The 18,167-nt window shown below is 36.2% G+C and overlaps 2 protein-coding genes across 3 annotated transcripts in view; one reads left to right on the top strand and one right to left on the bottom strand.

The window, feature by feature from the left end:
- The window catches only part of RAD51B (RAD51 paralog B), a 562,933-nt gene that overhangs the window by 42,326 nt on the left and 502,440 nt on the right, over positions 1-18,167 (top strand). The window contains exon 8 of one of the 2 annotated variants that reach the window (XM_029951884.1): positions 5,754-6,072. The exons of the other annotated variant lie outside the window; for it this stretch is intronic. Within the exon in view, the coding sequence (XP_029807744.1) occupies positions 5,754-5,846 (93 nt within the window). The 3' untranslated portion in view covers positions 5,847-6,072. Of the gene's footprint in view, positions 1-5,753; positions 6,073-18,167 lie in introns of those variants that run through there. 2 annotated transcript variants of the gene reach the window in all.
- On the bottom strand, positions 1,113-1,436 carry LOC115301063 (40S ribosomal protein S27-like). The gene has a single exon (XM_029950748.1). The coding sequence runs from the start codon at positions 1,434-1,436 to the stop codon at positions 1,113-1,115; it is 324 nt and encodes a 107-aa protein (XP_029806608.1).

Raw genomic sequence — 18,167 nt, 5'->3', positions numbered from 1 at the left:
ATTTTAGCCACTCTGACTGGTGTGAGGTGGTATCTCAGTGTGGTTTTGATTTGTATTTCCCTGATGATGAGTGATGTTGAGCATTGTTTCATGTGCCTGTAGGCCATCTGGATGTCCTCTTTGGAGAAGTGTCTGTTCATGTCATAAGAGACTCTTAAATACAGAGAACAAACTGAGGGTCAATGGGGGCTGGGGGACAAGGGGAAGTGGGTGATGGGCATTGAAGAGGGCACTTGGGATGAGCACTGGGTGCTCTATGGAAACCAATCTGACAATAAATTATATTAAAAAAATAAGATGGTGGATTGAGAAAAAAAACTTTACCGAAACTAAGAGTAAAAAGAGGGAAAAAACAAATTAGTAGATTATAGGATCTCTATAGATCCTATAGATATTATGATAATAAGACTGTTATGAATAGCTTTATTCCATTAAGTGTGATAACTGAGATGAAATGGACAAATGCTTTGAAAGACACAAACTATGTATGAGGAGGAAATAACGAAAATAATCCTATATCTGTTAAAAAAATTGAATTTGTAGTTAAATATTCCACAAAGAAAAGTCTAGGTCTAAGTGATTTTACTGGCAACATCTACCAAATATTTAAGGGAGAAACATCAATTCTCTGCAAATCTTCTAGAAAATTTACAAAAAAGAAAACTATAGACTTGCATCTATTATAAACATAAACACACAAATCCTTAATAAAATATTAACAGATTAAGTCCAGCGGTAAATAAAAGGGACCAAGTGGAGCTTATTTCAGTAACACAAGGTAGATTTTGAATGCAATATTAAAATATAAAATCAGTCACATCAATGGACACAGTAGATGCAGTAAAGAAAAACAGTCAACAGAAACTCATCAGATCTGTTCATGATGAAAACTCAGCAAAGCAGGAGTAGAAGGGAACTTTCTCACCTTGATAAAGGGCAGCTACAAAAACCTTAAGCTAACATCATACTTCATTTATACTTAATGGGAAAGTACAATCTTTCTTCCTAAGATTGGGAGCAATGATAAGATAGCCCACTCTTTTTTTTCTTTTTTTTTAAATCCAAAATCTGTTTATTGGGATAGTTCCCCACTATATTGATTCAGGTTGCTTTTAGTGCTGCTTCTGTCTGAAGGAGCATCCTTCTGTAAGTCTTCCTTTTCCTCTTGTTGGCTGGCATAGGACAGTGGAGCAGCCTCCACACAAAACCACCTTTTGTGCGTGGCTAAAGATGGTGGTAATTTTGTAACAACTTGGGCACTTCATGTCCATCATGCAGGAACTGGGGCTCTGCACCAGGTGCTTCTTCGTGTGCTTCCTCTTCTCTTCCAGGTATGGGTATAGGAGGTCCTTCACCAAGGGGCATGTTCTTGTGGGCAGGTCGTCACTGCCAAAAAGGAAGATGGCAAAGAAGCACATGAAAAGATGCTCAATCATTAGTCTTTAGGGAGATGCAAGTTAAAATCACAGTGAAGTACTGCTATCCACCTATTAGAATGGCTCAAAAACCAAAAACCAAAACCCTAACTGTACAAATGTGGATGAAGATGTGGAGCAGCTGGAACTCTCATATGTGCTGATGGAAATGCTAAATGGTGTAGCCATCCTGGAAAATACTTTGGCAGTTTTTGTAAAGTTAAACATTTTAACTCTGCGATCCAGCAATCTTTCTCCTAGGTATTTTTTTATATGCAAAGAAATTATATATTTTCCTGCAAAAATCTATATGAAAATGTTTTTAGTACTTTTATTCACAGTCACCAAACACCCGAAACAATGTGACTGTGTATAGACTGGTGAGTGGATAAAGAAATTCATATTCAAATAATGGAACATTCTTATAACAGAATACCACTCAGCAATAAAAAGGAACAAACTGTTGATGTAAACAACATTGATGAGTCCCAAAAGCACTGTATTAAATGAAAGAAGCCAGACTCAAGTGGCTACATTTTATGTGATTTCTTTTATGATATTCTGCCAAGGACAAAACTATGGAAGTGAGAACCAGGTCAGTAGTTTCAGGGGCTCAGGGTGGGAAGGTGAGGAGATTGATTACAAATGGATATGAGGAGGGGCACCTGAGTGGCTCAGTCTGTTGTGATCTCATGGTTTGAGAGCTGGAGCCCCGCGTCTGGCTCTGGGCTGACAGCTTAGAGCCTGGAGCCTGCTTCAGATTCTGTGTCTCCTCTCTGCCCTTTTCCCACTTGTGCTCTGTCTCTTTCTGTCTGTCTCTCTCTAAAAAAATAAACTTCAAAAGAAAACAAATGGATATGAGGAAATTTGATTGTGGGGGCGCCTGGGTGGCTCAGTCGGTTAAGCAGCCGACTTCAGCTCAGGTCATGATCTCATGGTTCATGGGTTCAAGCCCCGCCATCGGGCTCTGTGCTAACGGCTCAGAGCCTGGGGCCTGCTTCTGATTCTTTGTCTCACTCTCTCTCAGACCCTCCCCCGCTCCCACTCTGTGTATGTCTCTCTCTCTCAAAAATAAATAAATGTTAAAAAAAAATCCTTATTGTAGTGTGGCTACATGAGTGTGAGAGTTTGTAAAAACTCAGAACTGTTACCCAAACAGATGTGCTTTTTAAATTATACATTAATTTTCTTCAAGAAACAACAACAAAAAGCAAACGAAGCATTTCTCCTAGAGGATCTTTTATGATTATTCTTTCTTCTCTGGTTTTAACTTTCTGTTACCTCAAGGAAAAGAGAATTACCAAGTATGTTTAATACATAAACTTTATTTTAGCGGTTCAAGCTTTGGTCTAACAGCTTTCATTTTATTTTAAATTTTATTTTGTATGTTCTTTATTTATTTTTGAGAGACAAATAGAGACAGATGTTCTTTTTTTATTAGTGTTGCATAACAAGATAGTATGATCTCAGCCAAGATTTAAATCTAGGTATTTTATTTTATTAGTTTTGTGGAGGGTCACAAAAAGAAGCTCTTTGGAGTAGTTTATATAGGGAATACTCTTCACTAACTTTTTTTTTTTTTAATGGAGTGAAGAAGGAGAAGTGTGTAGCACATAAAATTATCCATTTTCAGGACTTTTAGGGCTCCCAAAGGTGTTACAGTTCTGACATTTGGTGGCCATGGGTGACTTTAATCCTCTTTCAAAGTTTTGAGATGTTTAGGTAGTGACTTGGGAGGAGAATATCCAGAGCGTGTGTAAGCTGCAGGAGACCAAGGCAGGGCCATCCCTCCTCTGACATTGTGTTATACGAACATCTTTTCTAAAGTTTTTGTGGTTGATCACACTAGGAACTTCTACAGCTTTCTCTTTTATGACATTTGTGAAATATCTGATTGATTTTTACTGTATTTGACACACATATTTTTCACCATGATAAAGTGTATCATTATATTTTAAGCTTCAGTTTATGTACAAAATGGTAGCAGATACAAGTTTTCAGTTGACACATGGTCTATTTTTACTACTTAATTGAAATGTTCCCATAATTATTTAATTTCTTGGGACTTCATGGACATGATTCCTCTAAAAGTTTAAGTAATAGAGAATAACATTTATATTCATCCCTTTGATATTACTGGGATGCCAGATCACTGTGTACATGTTAGATCTATTTGACCAGTTCATTTATTTCATCGTCTACAGAAGACATCTGTTTATTTTGATATGGGTAAAGTTTTATAGCCTTGTGAAGGGCATAAACTTCTACTATGCTAAATGTATTCAAATTAAGAAGCATTCATTTTATAAAATGGCAGCCTAGGGAACCCAATATTAAAAAAAGTGTTCATAAGCCTGGTGCACCTAATTTATTGATACTATTATGAGAAATATAAACAGCTGCTCAGAGAATATGCATGGAATCACCAGTTTGGATTTTTGTTACCAATAACGCTTCTACAAATTCCAACAACCATTGCACTGTGGTGGGGTCTTACATTATAACCCTTTTCCTCTAACAAGAAACAAATCATATACATCATTTTAGCAAATTTATTTTCATCATTTGTACTTTACATCTTATCTCTACTTGCTGAAGGGAAAGCATTGTCTTCTTTATTGTTAATCTCCAAAGCAGAGTGTTCCTATGGTGGACGTAAGATGATACATTGAGGTGTTAGAATAAAACATTGGAAACATCCGTATTTACTTTTTATCTTGTACTTCTAAAACTTCTATTTTATGTATGTTTTTAAATGCATATAAAGCATTAGAACAGTAGCCTTCTATATATTTTAATAAAGACTCATTAGGGGTAAATTTTGTTTCAGTGTGTGATCAGTAGTGGCAACCAGTGCTCTGGTTCACAGAATTTCGGGTAAGCAAGTAGTGGATACATCCCCTTCCCCCCCCCCCCCCGCCCCCACCAACTCTTACAGTTTTTAATGCCTTTTTAAAAATGTCTCTGGAGGCTTTCTGTCTCTGAAAAATCAAATCATGCCAAAACTTAACCTCAAAAAGTCTACCTGCTGGAGGGTTTTGGGTGAGAAGATTTTTTCTCCTCACAGACTTCTATAGTATTAGAAGATTGCACTTTGCGGTAAGTAGTTTTTAGCATGGGCTCTGGAGTCAAATAGTTCTGGGTTAGAATTCAGACTCCTCCATTAACTAACTATATAACTATAACTTAATAACTTTTCCATCTTTCAGTTTTCTAATATGTAAAATGGGACTTGCCCAACTTTAAAACAGTGGTATAAGTGCTCAGTCTTCAATAGGTCCTTAAAAAAGCTAGAGGAGGGTACTTAAAAGTATTCCCCTGATAGTTGAAACTAGTTGTTACTTAATACTTAGCGCAGAGCCTCACATACAGCTTAACAAATGATTAGTTGAAGAAAGCTGTACGTTTATAACATCTTTAACAACTTTAATTTTACAGGTGAGAGAATCTTACTGTCTTATCTCTTCTAGAAACAGCTTGCTTGCTTCAGGACTTTCAAATGCTAGCGGGTTTATTCTCATTTTGCCCTATTGGCTCACCTGGGCCAGAGACCAGCATACTTCTTCTGTAAAGGGCCAGGGGTAATATTTTAGGCTTTGTGGGCTATGCTCTCTCTGTGGCAACTACTAAACTCCGCCATTGCAGCTTGAATGTAGCTGTAAACAATTTGCAAACAAATGGGTATAGTTGTGGTTGAGATTTGACCCATGGTCATAGTTTGCCAACCCCAGCTCAGGACCCATCTCCCTTCTCCCTAGGCTAAGCACCCAGGGTTGGTGCTACCGCAAGTCCAGAGGTTTATGGAATTAGGAGGAAGGGAATAGAACAGTCTACTGATAAAAGCAGCATTTCCTCTAACTAGTTTAAGGCATTGACCTAATTTTAAATGCAAGTAATATGTCCATGAACCCTCATTGTTGACTTCAGTTTTATTTTAATATTACAGAAACATAAAGAATTATAAAACAAGTTGATGATTTTTCATATTAAATCACAGTATGAAACCATAAAAATGGGTTGCATTTACAAACAATATAGTACTATTCAAATTAATGTGTTATTAATGGTAATTTACTAAATCAAATTTTTGCTTGCAATGTAAATGAATTAACTTATGGCACAGTTTCTTTTGGATTATATATAATATATATTTATTATATATTTTTACATATTTTTATGTATGTATATTTTTATATTTCTATTATATTAAATTATATATATATATAATACATAGAGAGGGAGAGAGAATGTATATATATACACACACATACATACATATACATATTCTCCTGTAGGTCATGTGGTGACTCAACTTTCCCATCTCTTTTCTCTCTACAGAACCTTCTGTTTGGGAAGGGTGACATCATTTGCCCATCACCTGGGTGTGAATTCATATACATTTACAGTCTGCCATTACTCTTTTCTCATTAGTCCTTGACAATTAGAGTGATACGACTTAGCATCATTTGATTGAAAACAGACACTGACGTGTTGCAGTTTTCATTTATAAAGTGTCTATACTAATATTTTGAGGCCATCACTGCAATGACATAAAAGTTAAAAATTCTTAGAATTTACAGACCATTGACCATGTTTATAGACTACAGTTTGAGAAATGCACTTATATGTCTTGCAGAACCCTATTACCTGAAGTTTATGGGGCTGAGGTGTAAGGAACATTCTGCTATTGGGATGTACGATGCAGAATCTTTGTTTTTAAAGCATGTCCATGCTAGTATTGGGAAAAAACCCCAGAATGCTCTAAAACTGGTTATAGATACTGGTTGAAAATAACATCAGAGAAGAATTTAAATGTTGCTTGTATAAAATAAATTGTGGTTATGGTTATTTATGTTGTCTTGTTATCACAGACTTCTTATTACCATACACAGAACAGTTATTGTACATATTGTAAGTTATGTATCAGGTTAAAATAGTAGGCTTTTCTTGCCAATAAAAAGCCTTAAAGATCACTTAGATTAACTCCTTCATTTTACAGATGGCACTGAGGCTGAGCGTGACCAGACTTGTTCAAGGATACTTAGCATAGGAAAGGACAAATAATGGGTAGAATGCAAGATCTTTTGGATACCAGGTCTTGCGTTTTTTTCTATGGTGGGATTTTCTTTCTTTTAATGAGACTTACAGAATAGAATGATAATGAACTGTAAATTTCTTAAAGACAGGATTATATCTTCTGATTTCCAGACAAGTTATATTTAGAAAATAACAGCTAATAAAATTACAATTATGGAATCATATTGTATACCTGAAACTAATATACTGTGAGAAATCAGTTATATCTTAATTTTTAAAAAATTAAGGGACCCTGAAATAATATCACAGAGTTTTATACTAACTTCAACATCTGCAAAGAAGAGCCAAAAATAAAGTTTTCTCTCCTGAGCTGAATAAGGAAAGTAATTTATTAAATGATTATAAGTAATGGTATGGGTTACTGGTAATGTACCTATGGTCTAAGTAAGAGGAAACTAATTTTAAGAGTTTTGTGAAGAGACCTGAAAAGTTAAAAAAATTATAATTAAGGCTTATAAAAATATAGTTACCATATATATATTTATATACATTTGAACATTTTTCTTTATTTTTTAAACATAATTTGAATTTTTTATGCTTACTGCTGACATTTTTGCCTTGACCTTTATAATATGCCATGCTAGCTGTGTTCTCTTATTAAATTGTTTTGTTTTCCATCTTAGAGTTTTATAAGCTATTTGAATAAAGGGGAATAAAAATACATAAGATAAAAGGAATTTAACTTTTTAACTTTCAAGATACTTCTTCAAAAAATCTTTAAATTGTATTTTTGGGAACACCTGGGTGGCTTAGTTGGTTAAGTGGCCGACTTTGGCTCATGTCATGATCTCGCAGTTCATGAGTTTGAGCCCTGCATTGAGCTCTGTGTTGACAGCTCAGAGCCTACAGCCTTCTTTGGATTCTCTGTCTCCCCTACTCATGCTATGACTCTCTGTCTCTACAAAATAAACAAACATTTAAAAAATTTAAACCAAGATGCAAGAAAATGCACAAAATGCCAAAGTCTAAATTTTTACTATTTCAGAGAATTCAACAGATTTCTTTTTTGAAATTTTAATGTTTGTTTATTTTTATTTATTTATTTATTTTAAGTTTTTTAAAAAGTTTTATTTTATTTTTGAGAGAGAGCACGCACAGAACCCGACTTGGGGCTTGAACCCATGAACCCTGAGATCATGAGAGCATGACCTGAGCTGAAGTCAGACACTTAACTAAGCCATCTAGGTGCTCCATAATGTTTGTTTATTTTTGAAAGTGAGAGAGAGAGACAGAGAGAGACAGAGCACAAGCAGGGGGGTGGCAGAGAAAGAGGGAGACACAGAATCCAAAACAGGCTTCAGGCTCTGAGTTGTCAGCACAGAGCTGGACGTGGGGCTCAAACTTAAGAACTGTGAGATCATGACCTGAGCTGCAGTCAGCCTCTTAGCTGATTGAGCCACCCAGGCGCCCTGAGAATTCAATAAAGTTAATTTCAATTGTTAGTATATGAGTAGCATTGACGTTTGTTGTTTCTTTCCCTTCTATCTTATTTTACCTTTATTTCTTGATATTGTATAAATATTCTAGTATATGGGAACTAGTGCCAGTTAAAGGTATTTAGAAAAGTGGTATATCAAGAAAAATTTGGATATGCTATTTAAGCAATCTAAGAAGAAAAAGTCTTATTTTCACTGAAAGTTGTTGTTAAAACCCAAACTGTTTTACTGAAATGTGAATATAACCAGTTTTCCTGTTGTTGTCATCTGTGTTCTTGATTATATAGCTTTTGAGAGTATGTGTGACTCTAATTTATTGCATAAAAAGGTTTTTTGAAATATTAATGTTTATTAAATGTTTAAAGCTGTTTGTAGAAAAATGAATTAAATTATGTATATTATTTTATTTTAAAGATGTGTTTAAAATCATTAACTAGGGGAAATTACTTGTTTCTGTTTTTGTGAAGCACATGTTATAAGGTTAAGCATTTTGCTATTATTTGACAAAAGCATAAAAATGCATTCTTTTTTTTCTCAGTTTATTGGTAAACTTCACATGGGCCAGAACTTCCTTCCTTCTTTCCTTTCTAGAGAGCATGAGCAGGGGAGGGGTAGAGAGAGAGAGAGAGGGAGAGAGACAATCCCAAGCAGGCTCCACACTGTCAGTGCAGAGCCTGACACAGGGCCTTGATCTCATCAACTGTGAGATTGTGACCTGAGCCAAAATCAAGAGTCAGATGCTTAGCTGACTAAGCCACACAGGTGCCCCAGGACTTATTTTCTTTTACCTTCAAGTGTCCCATCATGCAAATTAAGTTTAATCTTATAGGATTATATTTTATCTTAGATATTAATAAATATTAAAAATGAAAAAGTGTTGTATGGAAGTGTTGAATCACTAAATTATACACCTGAAACTAATATTACATTGTATATTACTGTATAACTGATAAATACAAATTTAAAATAAAAAAAGGTAACTAAGCCCATGCATTTAAAATAATTAAGGCTCTATTAGTTACAAAATTAGAATATTATGTTTATGACTTGTAGGATAGAGGATTGTGTACCCCAAATTTCAACATTCATTCTTATTATTAACATAAAAATTCAGCACTTCTTGTGAACATCTAATGAAATGCTTTGATTGTAAAATAGGAATTCTAGACTCTGTCTCTCTCTATATATATAAATTATATTTTGCTATCGTATAATGTTATTGTATGCACATGTAATTTTTGGCTTTTACTACTTTCTTATTAACTACTGAAAGCAAACACTATAGGACTTCTATGAGATGAGAAATGTCCTTTACAACTTTTTTTCTTTTCCATAAGTGCCTTCTGTTTGCTCACTCACATGAAATCAGGTTATTTTGAAAGCTATTCGTTTTTTCATTCAAGTGACTGAAACTCATACTAGACTAAACCTTTAATGTGGCAATAATTCCAGAAAGTTGCATTTTCTTTTGTGTAGCTCTTTAGAACTTCTAAAACTTTGTTTTTAGTGTTGAGAGAAGCCAAAAGCTAGAAACAGCTTAAAGTTTAATAAGAGGCTAAATTAGTGGTGGTGCATCTAGAGAATACAATATCATGCCATTGTTAAGATGAATGAGATAGCTCAGAAATGCACTCACAGCTTGTGTAGGAAAGAGGGAACTCAACTGGCATGGATGGCCCAAACCCAGCACATTCCTGAGAAAGGCCTGTGTTAAAGACTGGCTCTTGTCTCTCTCCTGGGAGACAAACTCTGCGCCCTTGGGAATATTCTTTCTAAGAAGAGTGTTTTCATACACCTGAGGCCTTGGACCACGCGGTACCAGTTGGATCAGATAGTTTATGCAAACAATTTGATTTATGGTGAACACCTATTTTGCTCTGGGGACTGGAATCTGAAAGCTGTGGTTAGTCATGCAGGTCCTAGATGCCTTGTGACTGACTCCCAGGAAAACCTCTAGATACCAGGGCTTGGGCATGCTTTTCTGGTTGATATCACTTCACATGTGTTATCATATATCATTGCTGGGAGAATTAAGTACATCCATGCAACTCCAACTTGGGATGACGCCTGGAAGTTTGTGCCTGGTTTCTACTGGACTTTGCTCCTGTTCCTTTTATTTTTGCTTATTTCAGTCTGTATCCTTTTGCTCTATTAAGCTATAACTGAGTGCAACAGCTTTTCTGAGACCTGTGAGTCCTTTCAGTGAATCATCCTCCAGAGCATGGTCCTGGAGACCCCTGAGACATAGGGCATCACTAGATATGTGCAAGAATATTTATGGAAACCTTATTTGCAATTACTCACAACTGGCAAAATTTAGTTACTAGTGTTGCATCACTTGTAATTTATTGTTTTTGATAGTTGTACTATGGTTATATAAGATGTTAACAGTAGAAGCTGGTTGAAAGGCATATAGGAACTCTACTCTTTTAGCAACTGTTTGGTGAATCTAAGATCATTTCAAAATAGAAAGTTAATTTTTTTGATGTTTATTTATTATTGAGACAGAGAAACAGAGCACGAATAGGGGAGGGGCAGAGAGAGAGGGAGACACAGAATCTGAAGCAGGCAGCAGGCTCTGAGCTGTCAGCCCAGAACCTGATGCAGGGCTCAAACTCACGAACCATGAGATCATGACTTCAGCCGAAGTTGGATGCTTAACTGCCCCTCAGACAGAAGAGTAGGTTGGGGTGCTTTTAGATGTGTAAACTGGCTCTCACAGCTCATAAAGAAATGCCTTTGGTTGTATCTAGAGAGGGAAAGTAGGGGCCACAAGGGGATTTGCTTTTGATAAGGCACTGGATCTCATTGATTTAGTCATCTGGTCCTTTAGATATTGCCCAACACCTTTTCAGTTATATCCTGCTCTTCATCTTTCAGTAAATCTAGCCGACTGACTTCCCATCACCATCAGTGTCACCAGCCTGGTTCCTGGTGGTTAAGAGTGGCTTTGGCCTTAGATGTTGGTTTGCATCACAGCCCACTGTTTGTTGGTTTTATGACTGAGTAATAAATACTTTGAGTAAGTATTTATCCTAGCTACTGGTCTTAGTTTGCCATTTGAAAAAACAGGGATAATAATATCTGACTCATGGGGGTGTGAGGACTAAGTGAGATAATGTCTGTGATGTTCTTTGCACAGTGTTTGACACACTCAGCAAAAGGTAGCCATTAATTATTAATTTGAGTATTACCTCATTCCAGATGCATGGTATATATTATCTCTTTCCTCTAAATATTCTTTTTCACAAAGCTGTGAGCTCCTCAGAAAAATCGTGTCTTACTGTTGTATCCTCGTCTAGCTGTTTTGCTGATGGATGCTGTTAGTGCCTGCACCCTCTTAATGACTATTTAACCCACTTATTCTTTGGATTTCTGACTGTCTTCTTTTTCTTTTTAATTCCGTCTTCAGCAGTTGTGAACAAAACTCTGTGCTAGGCACTGTACATTGTCCTTAAGGCTTTTATAAGTAACTGAAAGAAATCTGAAGAGGATGTCACTTTTATGAAAAAAGATGAAAAGCAAAAGTAGCATTCAGTGTTCGTTTTAGAGCGAGTCCTTATAATAGAGGCGTGCCCCTGAGCCAGGAGAGTAGCGCTGCCCAGCTCCTTCCCTGGGAACTACACTCAGCATCTCAGTATTAGCTGCCAGAGCTTTGAATTCTGTCTGTGAGATCTGTGCTTTATCTCAATTTATTTTGTGCATCTGTTAGCAAGATGTGTCGTAAGGTATCAGAAAAACCTAAGGGAGGTGATTTTCTTGGATCTGGGAATGCTCAAAACTTTTTCCATATAAATTAATAGTATTTGCTTCTTTATGCCTTTTTGCATTATGAAGGGTTTCATAGGAGTGCTTTTGGATAATAAGGGAGATCTGTATCTTGTCCACTGTTCTTTCTGTTTGTTTGTTTCTAACAGCTGTGTTTGTAGCTTTGTACCACTTCTCTGTCCTTTACTTGGGACTATAGATTACAAAGAGAAATAAAGGCAGGTAGTTAGACCTTCAGAGATTCTACTAAAATTCTGTCATGTCTTTTTTTTTTTTAAGATTTTATTTTTAAGTAATCTCTATACCCAGTGTGGGGCTCAAACTCACGAACCTGAGATCAAGAGTCACATGTTCCACCAACTGAACCAGCCAGGTGCTCCTATCGTGTCTAATCTTGACTTTCTGTACATTCTTATTCAGAAAGACATTGCTTTTTTTTTCTTTTTTTTTGTAGACAGATAGATAGTGGTTAAACTGATAAGGCATAAGCATAATTCTGAAATTATGTTGCTAAGAAAAAGCTAGAAATGAAAGCAAGTTGCAGATCATAGTCTTTGGTGTTATTTTGCATCTGTCTGTTACCAGTGCCTTAATGTGTTTATAGAATTTTCCAATTGAGAATCTTAAGATTGTGGCTTAGTGGCAAACTTCAATTTTCATATGAGAACAGGGATGCAGACAAATGAGATCATTTGTCTCAAGAAATCATTTTGTGAATAATATCACTTGCTACATTTTTCTCATATCATTACTTTTTTAAAAAAACAATGTCTTATAAAACAATTTTTATTTTATTTTATTTTTATTTTAGAGAGAGAGCGAGCGAGAGCAAGTGAGCGCAAGTGGGGGAGAGGAGCAGAGGGCAAGAGAGACAGAATCTTAAGCAGTCTCCATGCTTAGCACACAGGCTGATGTGGGGCTCAATCGCATAACCCTGAGATCGTGACCTGAGCTGAAATCAAGAGTTGGATATTCAACCCACTGAGCCACCCAGGTGCCCCTACAATGCCTTATTTGGTCTGCTTATCTTTTTCTGTATAGGTACATACAGTTTTCTCAAAGTATATCTTTGATCACATCCTGCTCTGTTCAGAAGCACTGGGGGTTGGAGTCAAAATGTGACTGACATCTGTTGACATCAGAGGATGGTCATGTAACTTCTTTATCTTTGGTCAGTTGATCTTTCAGCATAGGAATCTGGTCATGTGTTCCTGTAAATCTTAAGCATAGTATAGTCATTTTTGTACATACTTTCTTATCTCTTCAAGTGAGATAGGTTTTTGGGTAAAAAAGCAGTTTTTGGAAATCTCAGCCGTAAGCAAAATTCCTACAATGATTAACATACTTATGTACAGGGCTAATCAGAAGTTCCTAACCTGTAGGTCACAGCAGCAAGAGAAATAGAAGCAATATAGAGTCAGACGTGCTAAGTTTCTCCCTGTTACAAGTTTATTAAGTCAGTAAATATATCCAATAGTTCATAATTTGTAATAGAGTTTGACATCTTAGATGAAGTTTTAGTTTTAAAACAGAAAACAACTTTACCCCAGTTAGAATATTTTCCTTTATTGAGTACAAGAATTGATGTAGGGACTTAATTAACTTTATAAGATTTAAAAATTTTTTTCATTCATTTAAGAGTCTATGTAAATACGTAACATCTATGGTTTAAAGGTTTTGTTTTCCAATACAAATAAGATAATTAGAATAGAAGATATTAAAAGTTAGATATTTATCATTTGAACAATTTGTTCCCTGTCTATTTTTTGCCATTTGTTTATATCCTTGATATAGAAAAACATATAATCTTATCAAATTCACATTTTCCTATTTGTTTTGGTTCTCTTAATGTTGATTAAGTCTCTACTGGGAAATGTTTTATTAAAAGTAAAACATTTAAATCAAATGATTGCTCTTTAATCTTATTTTGATGGTCATAGGAGAGAAAAATGTATATGGTTAGAAAGACAATAAGGGCTCTTGTTCTTACCATTAATAGTTTGAAAACCTAAGCTTCTTTTAAAATTAAATTTAAAAAATTCTAAATATTTAAATTATGTATGTATGTATGTATTGGGAGAGCAGGGAAAGAGTAAAGAGAGAGGGAGTAGCACGGAAGCTGACTTGGGGCTCAGTCTTATGAACCATGAGATCATAACCTGAGCCAAAATCGAGACTTGGGCACTTAACCAACTGAGCCACCAAGGTGTCCCTAAAATTAAATTTTGGTTCTAAATGTTTGGGTTTTGACATCCCTTTCAAGATCAGGGATCTTATTTAGTATGCCAGAGTTTGTGTTAATGGGTTTACTGGCAAAAGTAAATAGTTGGTGAAATTGTTCTGGTCTCGAAAGGCTGTTAATAATAAATAACTATACCTTACTGAATATTTACTTTTGTTTCAGGTGTTTTAGTGAGTGTATTTCAAACATTATTGATTTAATACCGTAAGTAACTTTTTGAGGCAGGTTATATTATTCCTGTCTTACAGTTGAAGAAATTAAGACTTATATAAGGATTAACGAACTTTCCCATAATCACAACAGCTAGTAAGTTGGAGGGATAGAGTTTGAACTCAGATCTGTCCGATTCCAACACGTGTTCTTATTCACAGTGGAACACTACTTCTTAAAATGCAATAGTCAAAATTATTCTGCTCCCTTGCTTTTTATTGTTATACTAAAAGCTGTTCAATACTCAGAATGATTTCTTCCAAGCCTTTTTCAATGGAAAGTCTCACACTTTGCCTTATGCGTTTTTGATTGCTATGGAGGTGTAACTGTAGAGGTCGCCTCTATGTTAGTGGTATAAGTATCTCAAGTAAGAGAAATACTTGTAGATTTGCAAGTATTTCATTGCTTTTTCAGCTTTGATTGCTTTTTTACCTACATATAAATCATACATGTATGTTAAGAGAATAATTAATGCCTTTTATCTGCCGGTGAATATGCTAAAGACTTGGGTTTCTGTAGTCTCAAGCTGGAATTGGCAAACTTGTAGCACTAGTCTTGGGATAAATATGCTGTTTTAGGAAAATAACTCCTAAGTAATTGTATTTTGGACCTCTCTTGGGGAATATCTGAAGTTCAGACAACCTCCTAAGATTCAGCTTTGAGATTCCATGAAAACTCGATGCGTGCTCTGACTAGACAGGAGACGTTTTAGTTTCATGGCCAGATGTGTCCAGTAAAATTAGCTGTTCACAAGTTTAATTTTAAGTTCCTGGGAACTTACAACCTGGGGTAGTTTTTATAAGCATCATGACTCAAAGGACCTTTAGTATGTATGTTTGAAGAAGGAACAGCTCTAGCCTGGACTGGAATAAAGCAGTGCTTGTAGTGATGAGGACCAAAGTGCAGTATTTTAAAGAAATGCTGAAAATGTTATAATGTGAAAAGATTTTTTATTAAAAAAATTTAATGCTTTTTTTGAAAAAGAGAGCGCAAGTGGGGGAGGGGCAGAGAGAGAGGGAGACATACAATCCAAAGCAGGCTCCAGGCTCTGAGATGTTAGCACAGAGCCTACTAGGGGGCTCGAATTCATGAACTGCGAGATCATGACCTGAGCTGAAGTTGGCCGATTAACCGACTGAGCCACCCAGGCACCGCTGAAAAGTTTTTTTAATGTTCTTACCTTAAATTTATCAGACTTGGTTTCATTTTGTAGACTATATTGAATGAACTTCTTTTTTGTTTGTTCATTTTTGTTTGGTTTCCCATTAGCATGAGTTTAGCCTGCCCTAGAGCTTTGGACATGACAGTTCTCTGTCCAACAATAGACCTCTCCTTTTACCTTTTTTCCAGTCTCTGCAACCAAGCTTTGAAAAGTAAACATCTTGTAGAAACAGTGTGATGAGGTAGAAAGTATCTAGAATTTCAAGTCAGAATATGTGATTTTAAGAACGAAATGCATTTCTATTATCTTTGTGTTTATGGATCAGTTTTCCTTTCTGAGCCTCAGTATCCTTATTTGTAGAAAGGGGGTAAAAACTTGTGCTTCACAAGGCTTAATATTATTATTACTAACAATGTTAGTAAATTAATAATAATAAACATGTATTGCTAGATTACTAAACTTTATAGAGGTTTCCATAGTTTACAAAGCACTTTTGTATGTAATAATTATATAGATATATATTTGTATATCTATGAAAGGACTTTGTAAATTCTGATGCACTATGTGAATATTAGTTGATATTTTCATAACTAACTGAACCTGAATTAGTGGTTCTTATCAGCTTCAGTTTTTTGAACGATGAATCAGGGTTTTCAAAATTCAGATAATGCACTTAACTTCTGGTAAGCTAAAATAGAAATTTTAAATGTCTTCTGACTAATGTTAAGATTTATTTTATAATTGCAATAGCATCTTGTTTCTGTATTATTATTACTGAACGAAATAGAGGCAATGACTCAGTTAAAATCATAAGTGATCTGGAGTACTTAAGGATTAGTGTCATTTTGGGACTTATAGTGAAGTTTCTGCTCTACTAAGAGTCAGTTATCATTTAGTCACAAATCAGTGTGATTATTTAAAAATAAATATTTAACAGTTTATGTTTACAAAGTACCTTGCAATTGTTTTTTTTTTAATTACGTTTTTTTAAACCTTTATTTGTTTTTGAGACAGACAAGCCTAAACGGGGGAGGGACAAAGAAACAGGGAGATACAGAATCTGAAGCAGACTCCAGGCTCCAAGCTATCAGCACAGAGCTTGATGTGGGGTTCAAACCCACAGACTGCAAGATCGTAACCTGAGCTGAAGTTGGATGGTAAACCGACTGAGCCACCAAAGAGCCCCACAAAGTACCCTGCGGTAGTTCATTAGCCCACACCAATGTTTATCTCTGCATAAAGGATTGGGCAAGTGCCTATATGGCCAGCTTTGGGCAGGATTTCCAGACACCATTGTGTTGACTCATTCTAACTCTGGGGTCAGCTGGTATTTGTCTATATACCAAAAGGGATCTTCAAAGCTAATTTATTTGTTCAAGTGTTCCAGCATTTTTCCAGAGAAATTATTTTGAAAGCAAAACTCTAGAAAAAATTATAAAAACTTTTCTGTGCATTTTGAAGTAAATGCACATAACTTCACAGTTCATAGGACCTAGAACTTCTTCCTTCCTTCCTTCCTTCCTTCCTTCCTTCCTTCCTTCCTTCCTTCCTTCCTTTCTTTCTTTCTTTTCTTTCTTTCTAATAGTTTATTGTCCAATTGGTTTCCATATAACACCCAGTGCTCTTCCCCAGAAGTGCCCGCCTTCATTACCACCACCTGCCTTCCCTCACGCCCTACCCTTTCAACCCTCGGTTCGTTTTCAGTATTCAGTAGTCTCTCAGGTTTTGTGTCCTTCTCTCCCCCTAGCTCTCTTTCCCACTTCCCCTCCCCATGGTCCTCCATTAGTTTTCTTCTGTTCTCCTGTTAGACCTATGAGTGCAAACATATGGTATTTGCCCTTCTCTGCCTGACTTATTTCGCTTAGCATGACACCCTTGAGGTCTATCCACTTCGCTACAAATGGCCATATTTCTTTCTTTCTCATTGCCATATAGTACTCCATTGTATATATATATATATACACCACATCTTCTTGATCCATTCATCAGGTGATGGACAATGGACATTTAGGCTCTTTCCATGATTTGGCTATTGTTGACAGTGCTGCTATGAACATTGGGATACATGAGCCTCTATGTGTCAGCACTTCTGTATCCCTTGGGTAAATCCCCAGCAGTGCTATTGCTGGGTCATAAGGGAGTTCTATGGATAGTTTTTTGAGGAACCTCCACACTGTTTTCCAGAGCGGCTGCACCAGTTTACATTCCCACCAACAGTGTAGGAGGGTGCCCGTCTCTCCACACCCTCGCCAGCATCTATAGTCTCTTGATTTGTTCATTTTAGCCACTCTGACTGGCGTGGTGTGGTTTTGGTGTGTATTTCCCTGATGATGAGTGAAGCTGGGCATTGTTTCATGTGCCTGTACGCCATCTAGGTGTCCTCTTTGGAGAAGTGTCTATGTCTTCTGCCCATTTCTTCACTGGATTATTCATTTTTCTGGTGTGCAGTTTGGTGAGTTCCTTGTAGATTTTGGATACTAGCCCTTTATCTGATATGTGATATGCAACTATCTTTTCCCATTCCATTTATTGCCTATTAGTTTTGTTGATTGTTTCCTTTGCAGTGCAGAAGCTTTTTATCTTGAGGTCCCAATAGTTCATTTTTGCTTTCATTTCCCTTGCCTTTGGTGATGTGTTGAGTAGGAAATTGCTGCGGTGGAGGTCAAGGAGGCTGTTTCCTACTTTCTCCTCAAGGGTTTTGATGGTTTCCTGTCTCACATTCAGGTCCTTCATCCATTTTGAGTTTATTTTTGTGTATGGTGTAGGAAAGTGGTCTAGTTTCATTCTTCTGCATGTTGCTGTCCAGTTCTCCCAGTACCACCTGCTAAAGAGGCAGT

Source organism: Suricata suricatta, chromosome 9 (genome assembly GCF_006229205.1).
Source record: "Suricata suricatta isolate VVHF042 chromosome 9, meerkat_22Aug2017_6uvM2_HiC, whole genome shotgun sequence".
Classification (NCBI taxonomy): Eukaryota; Metazoa; Chordata; class Mammalia; order Carnivora; family Herpestidae; genus Suricata; species Suricata suricatta.
Note: the sequence above shows the minus strand (reverse complement) of the source record. Positions and strands in the feature narration are given on the sequence as shown.

Coding starts and splice junctions, on each gene's coding strand:
- LOC115301063 (XM_029950748.1), bottom strand. CDS start 1,436: ATGATTGAGCATCTTTTCATGTGCTTCTTTGCCATCTTCCTTTTTGGC.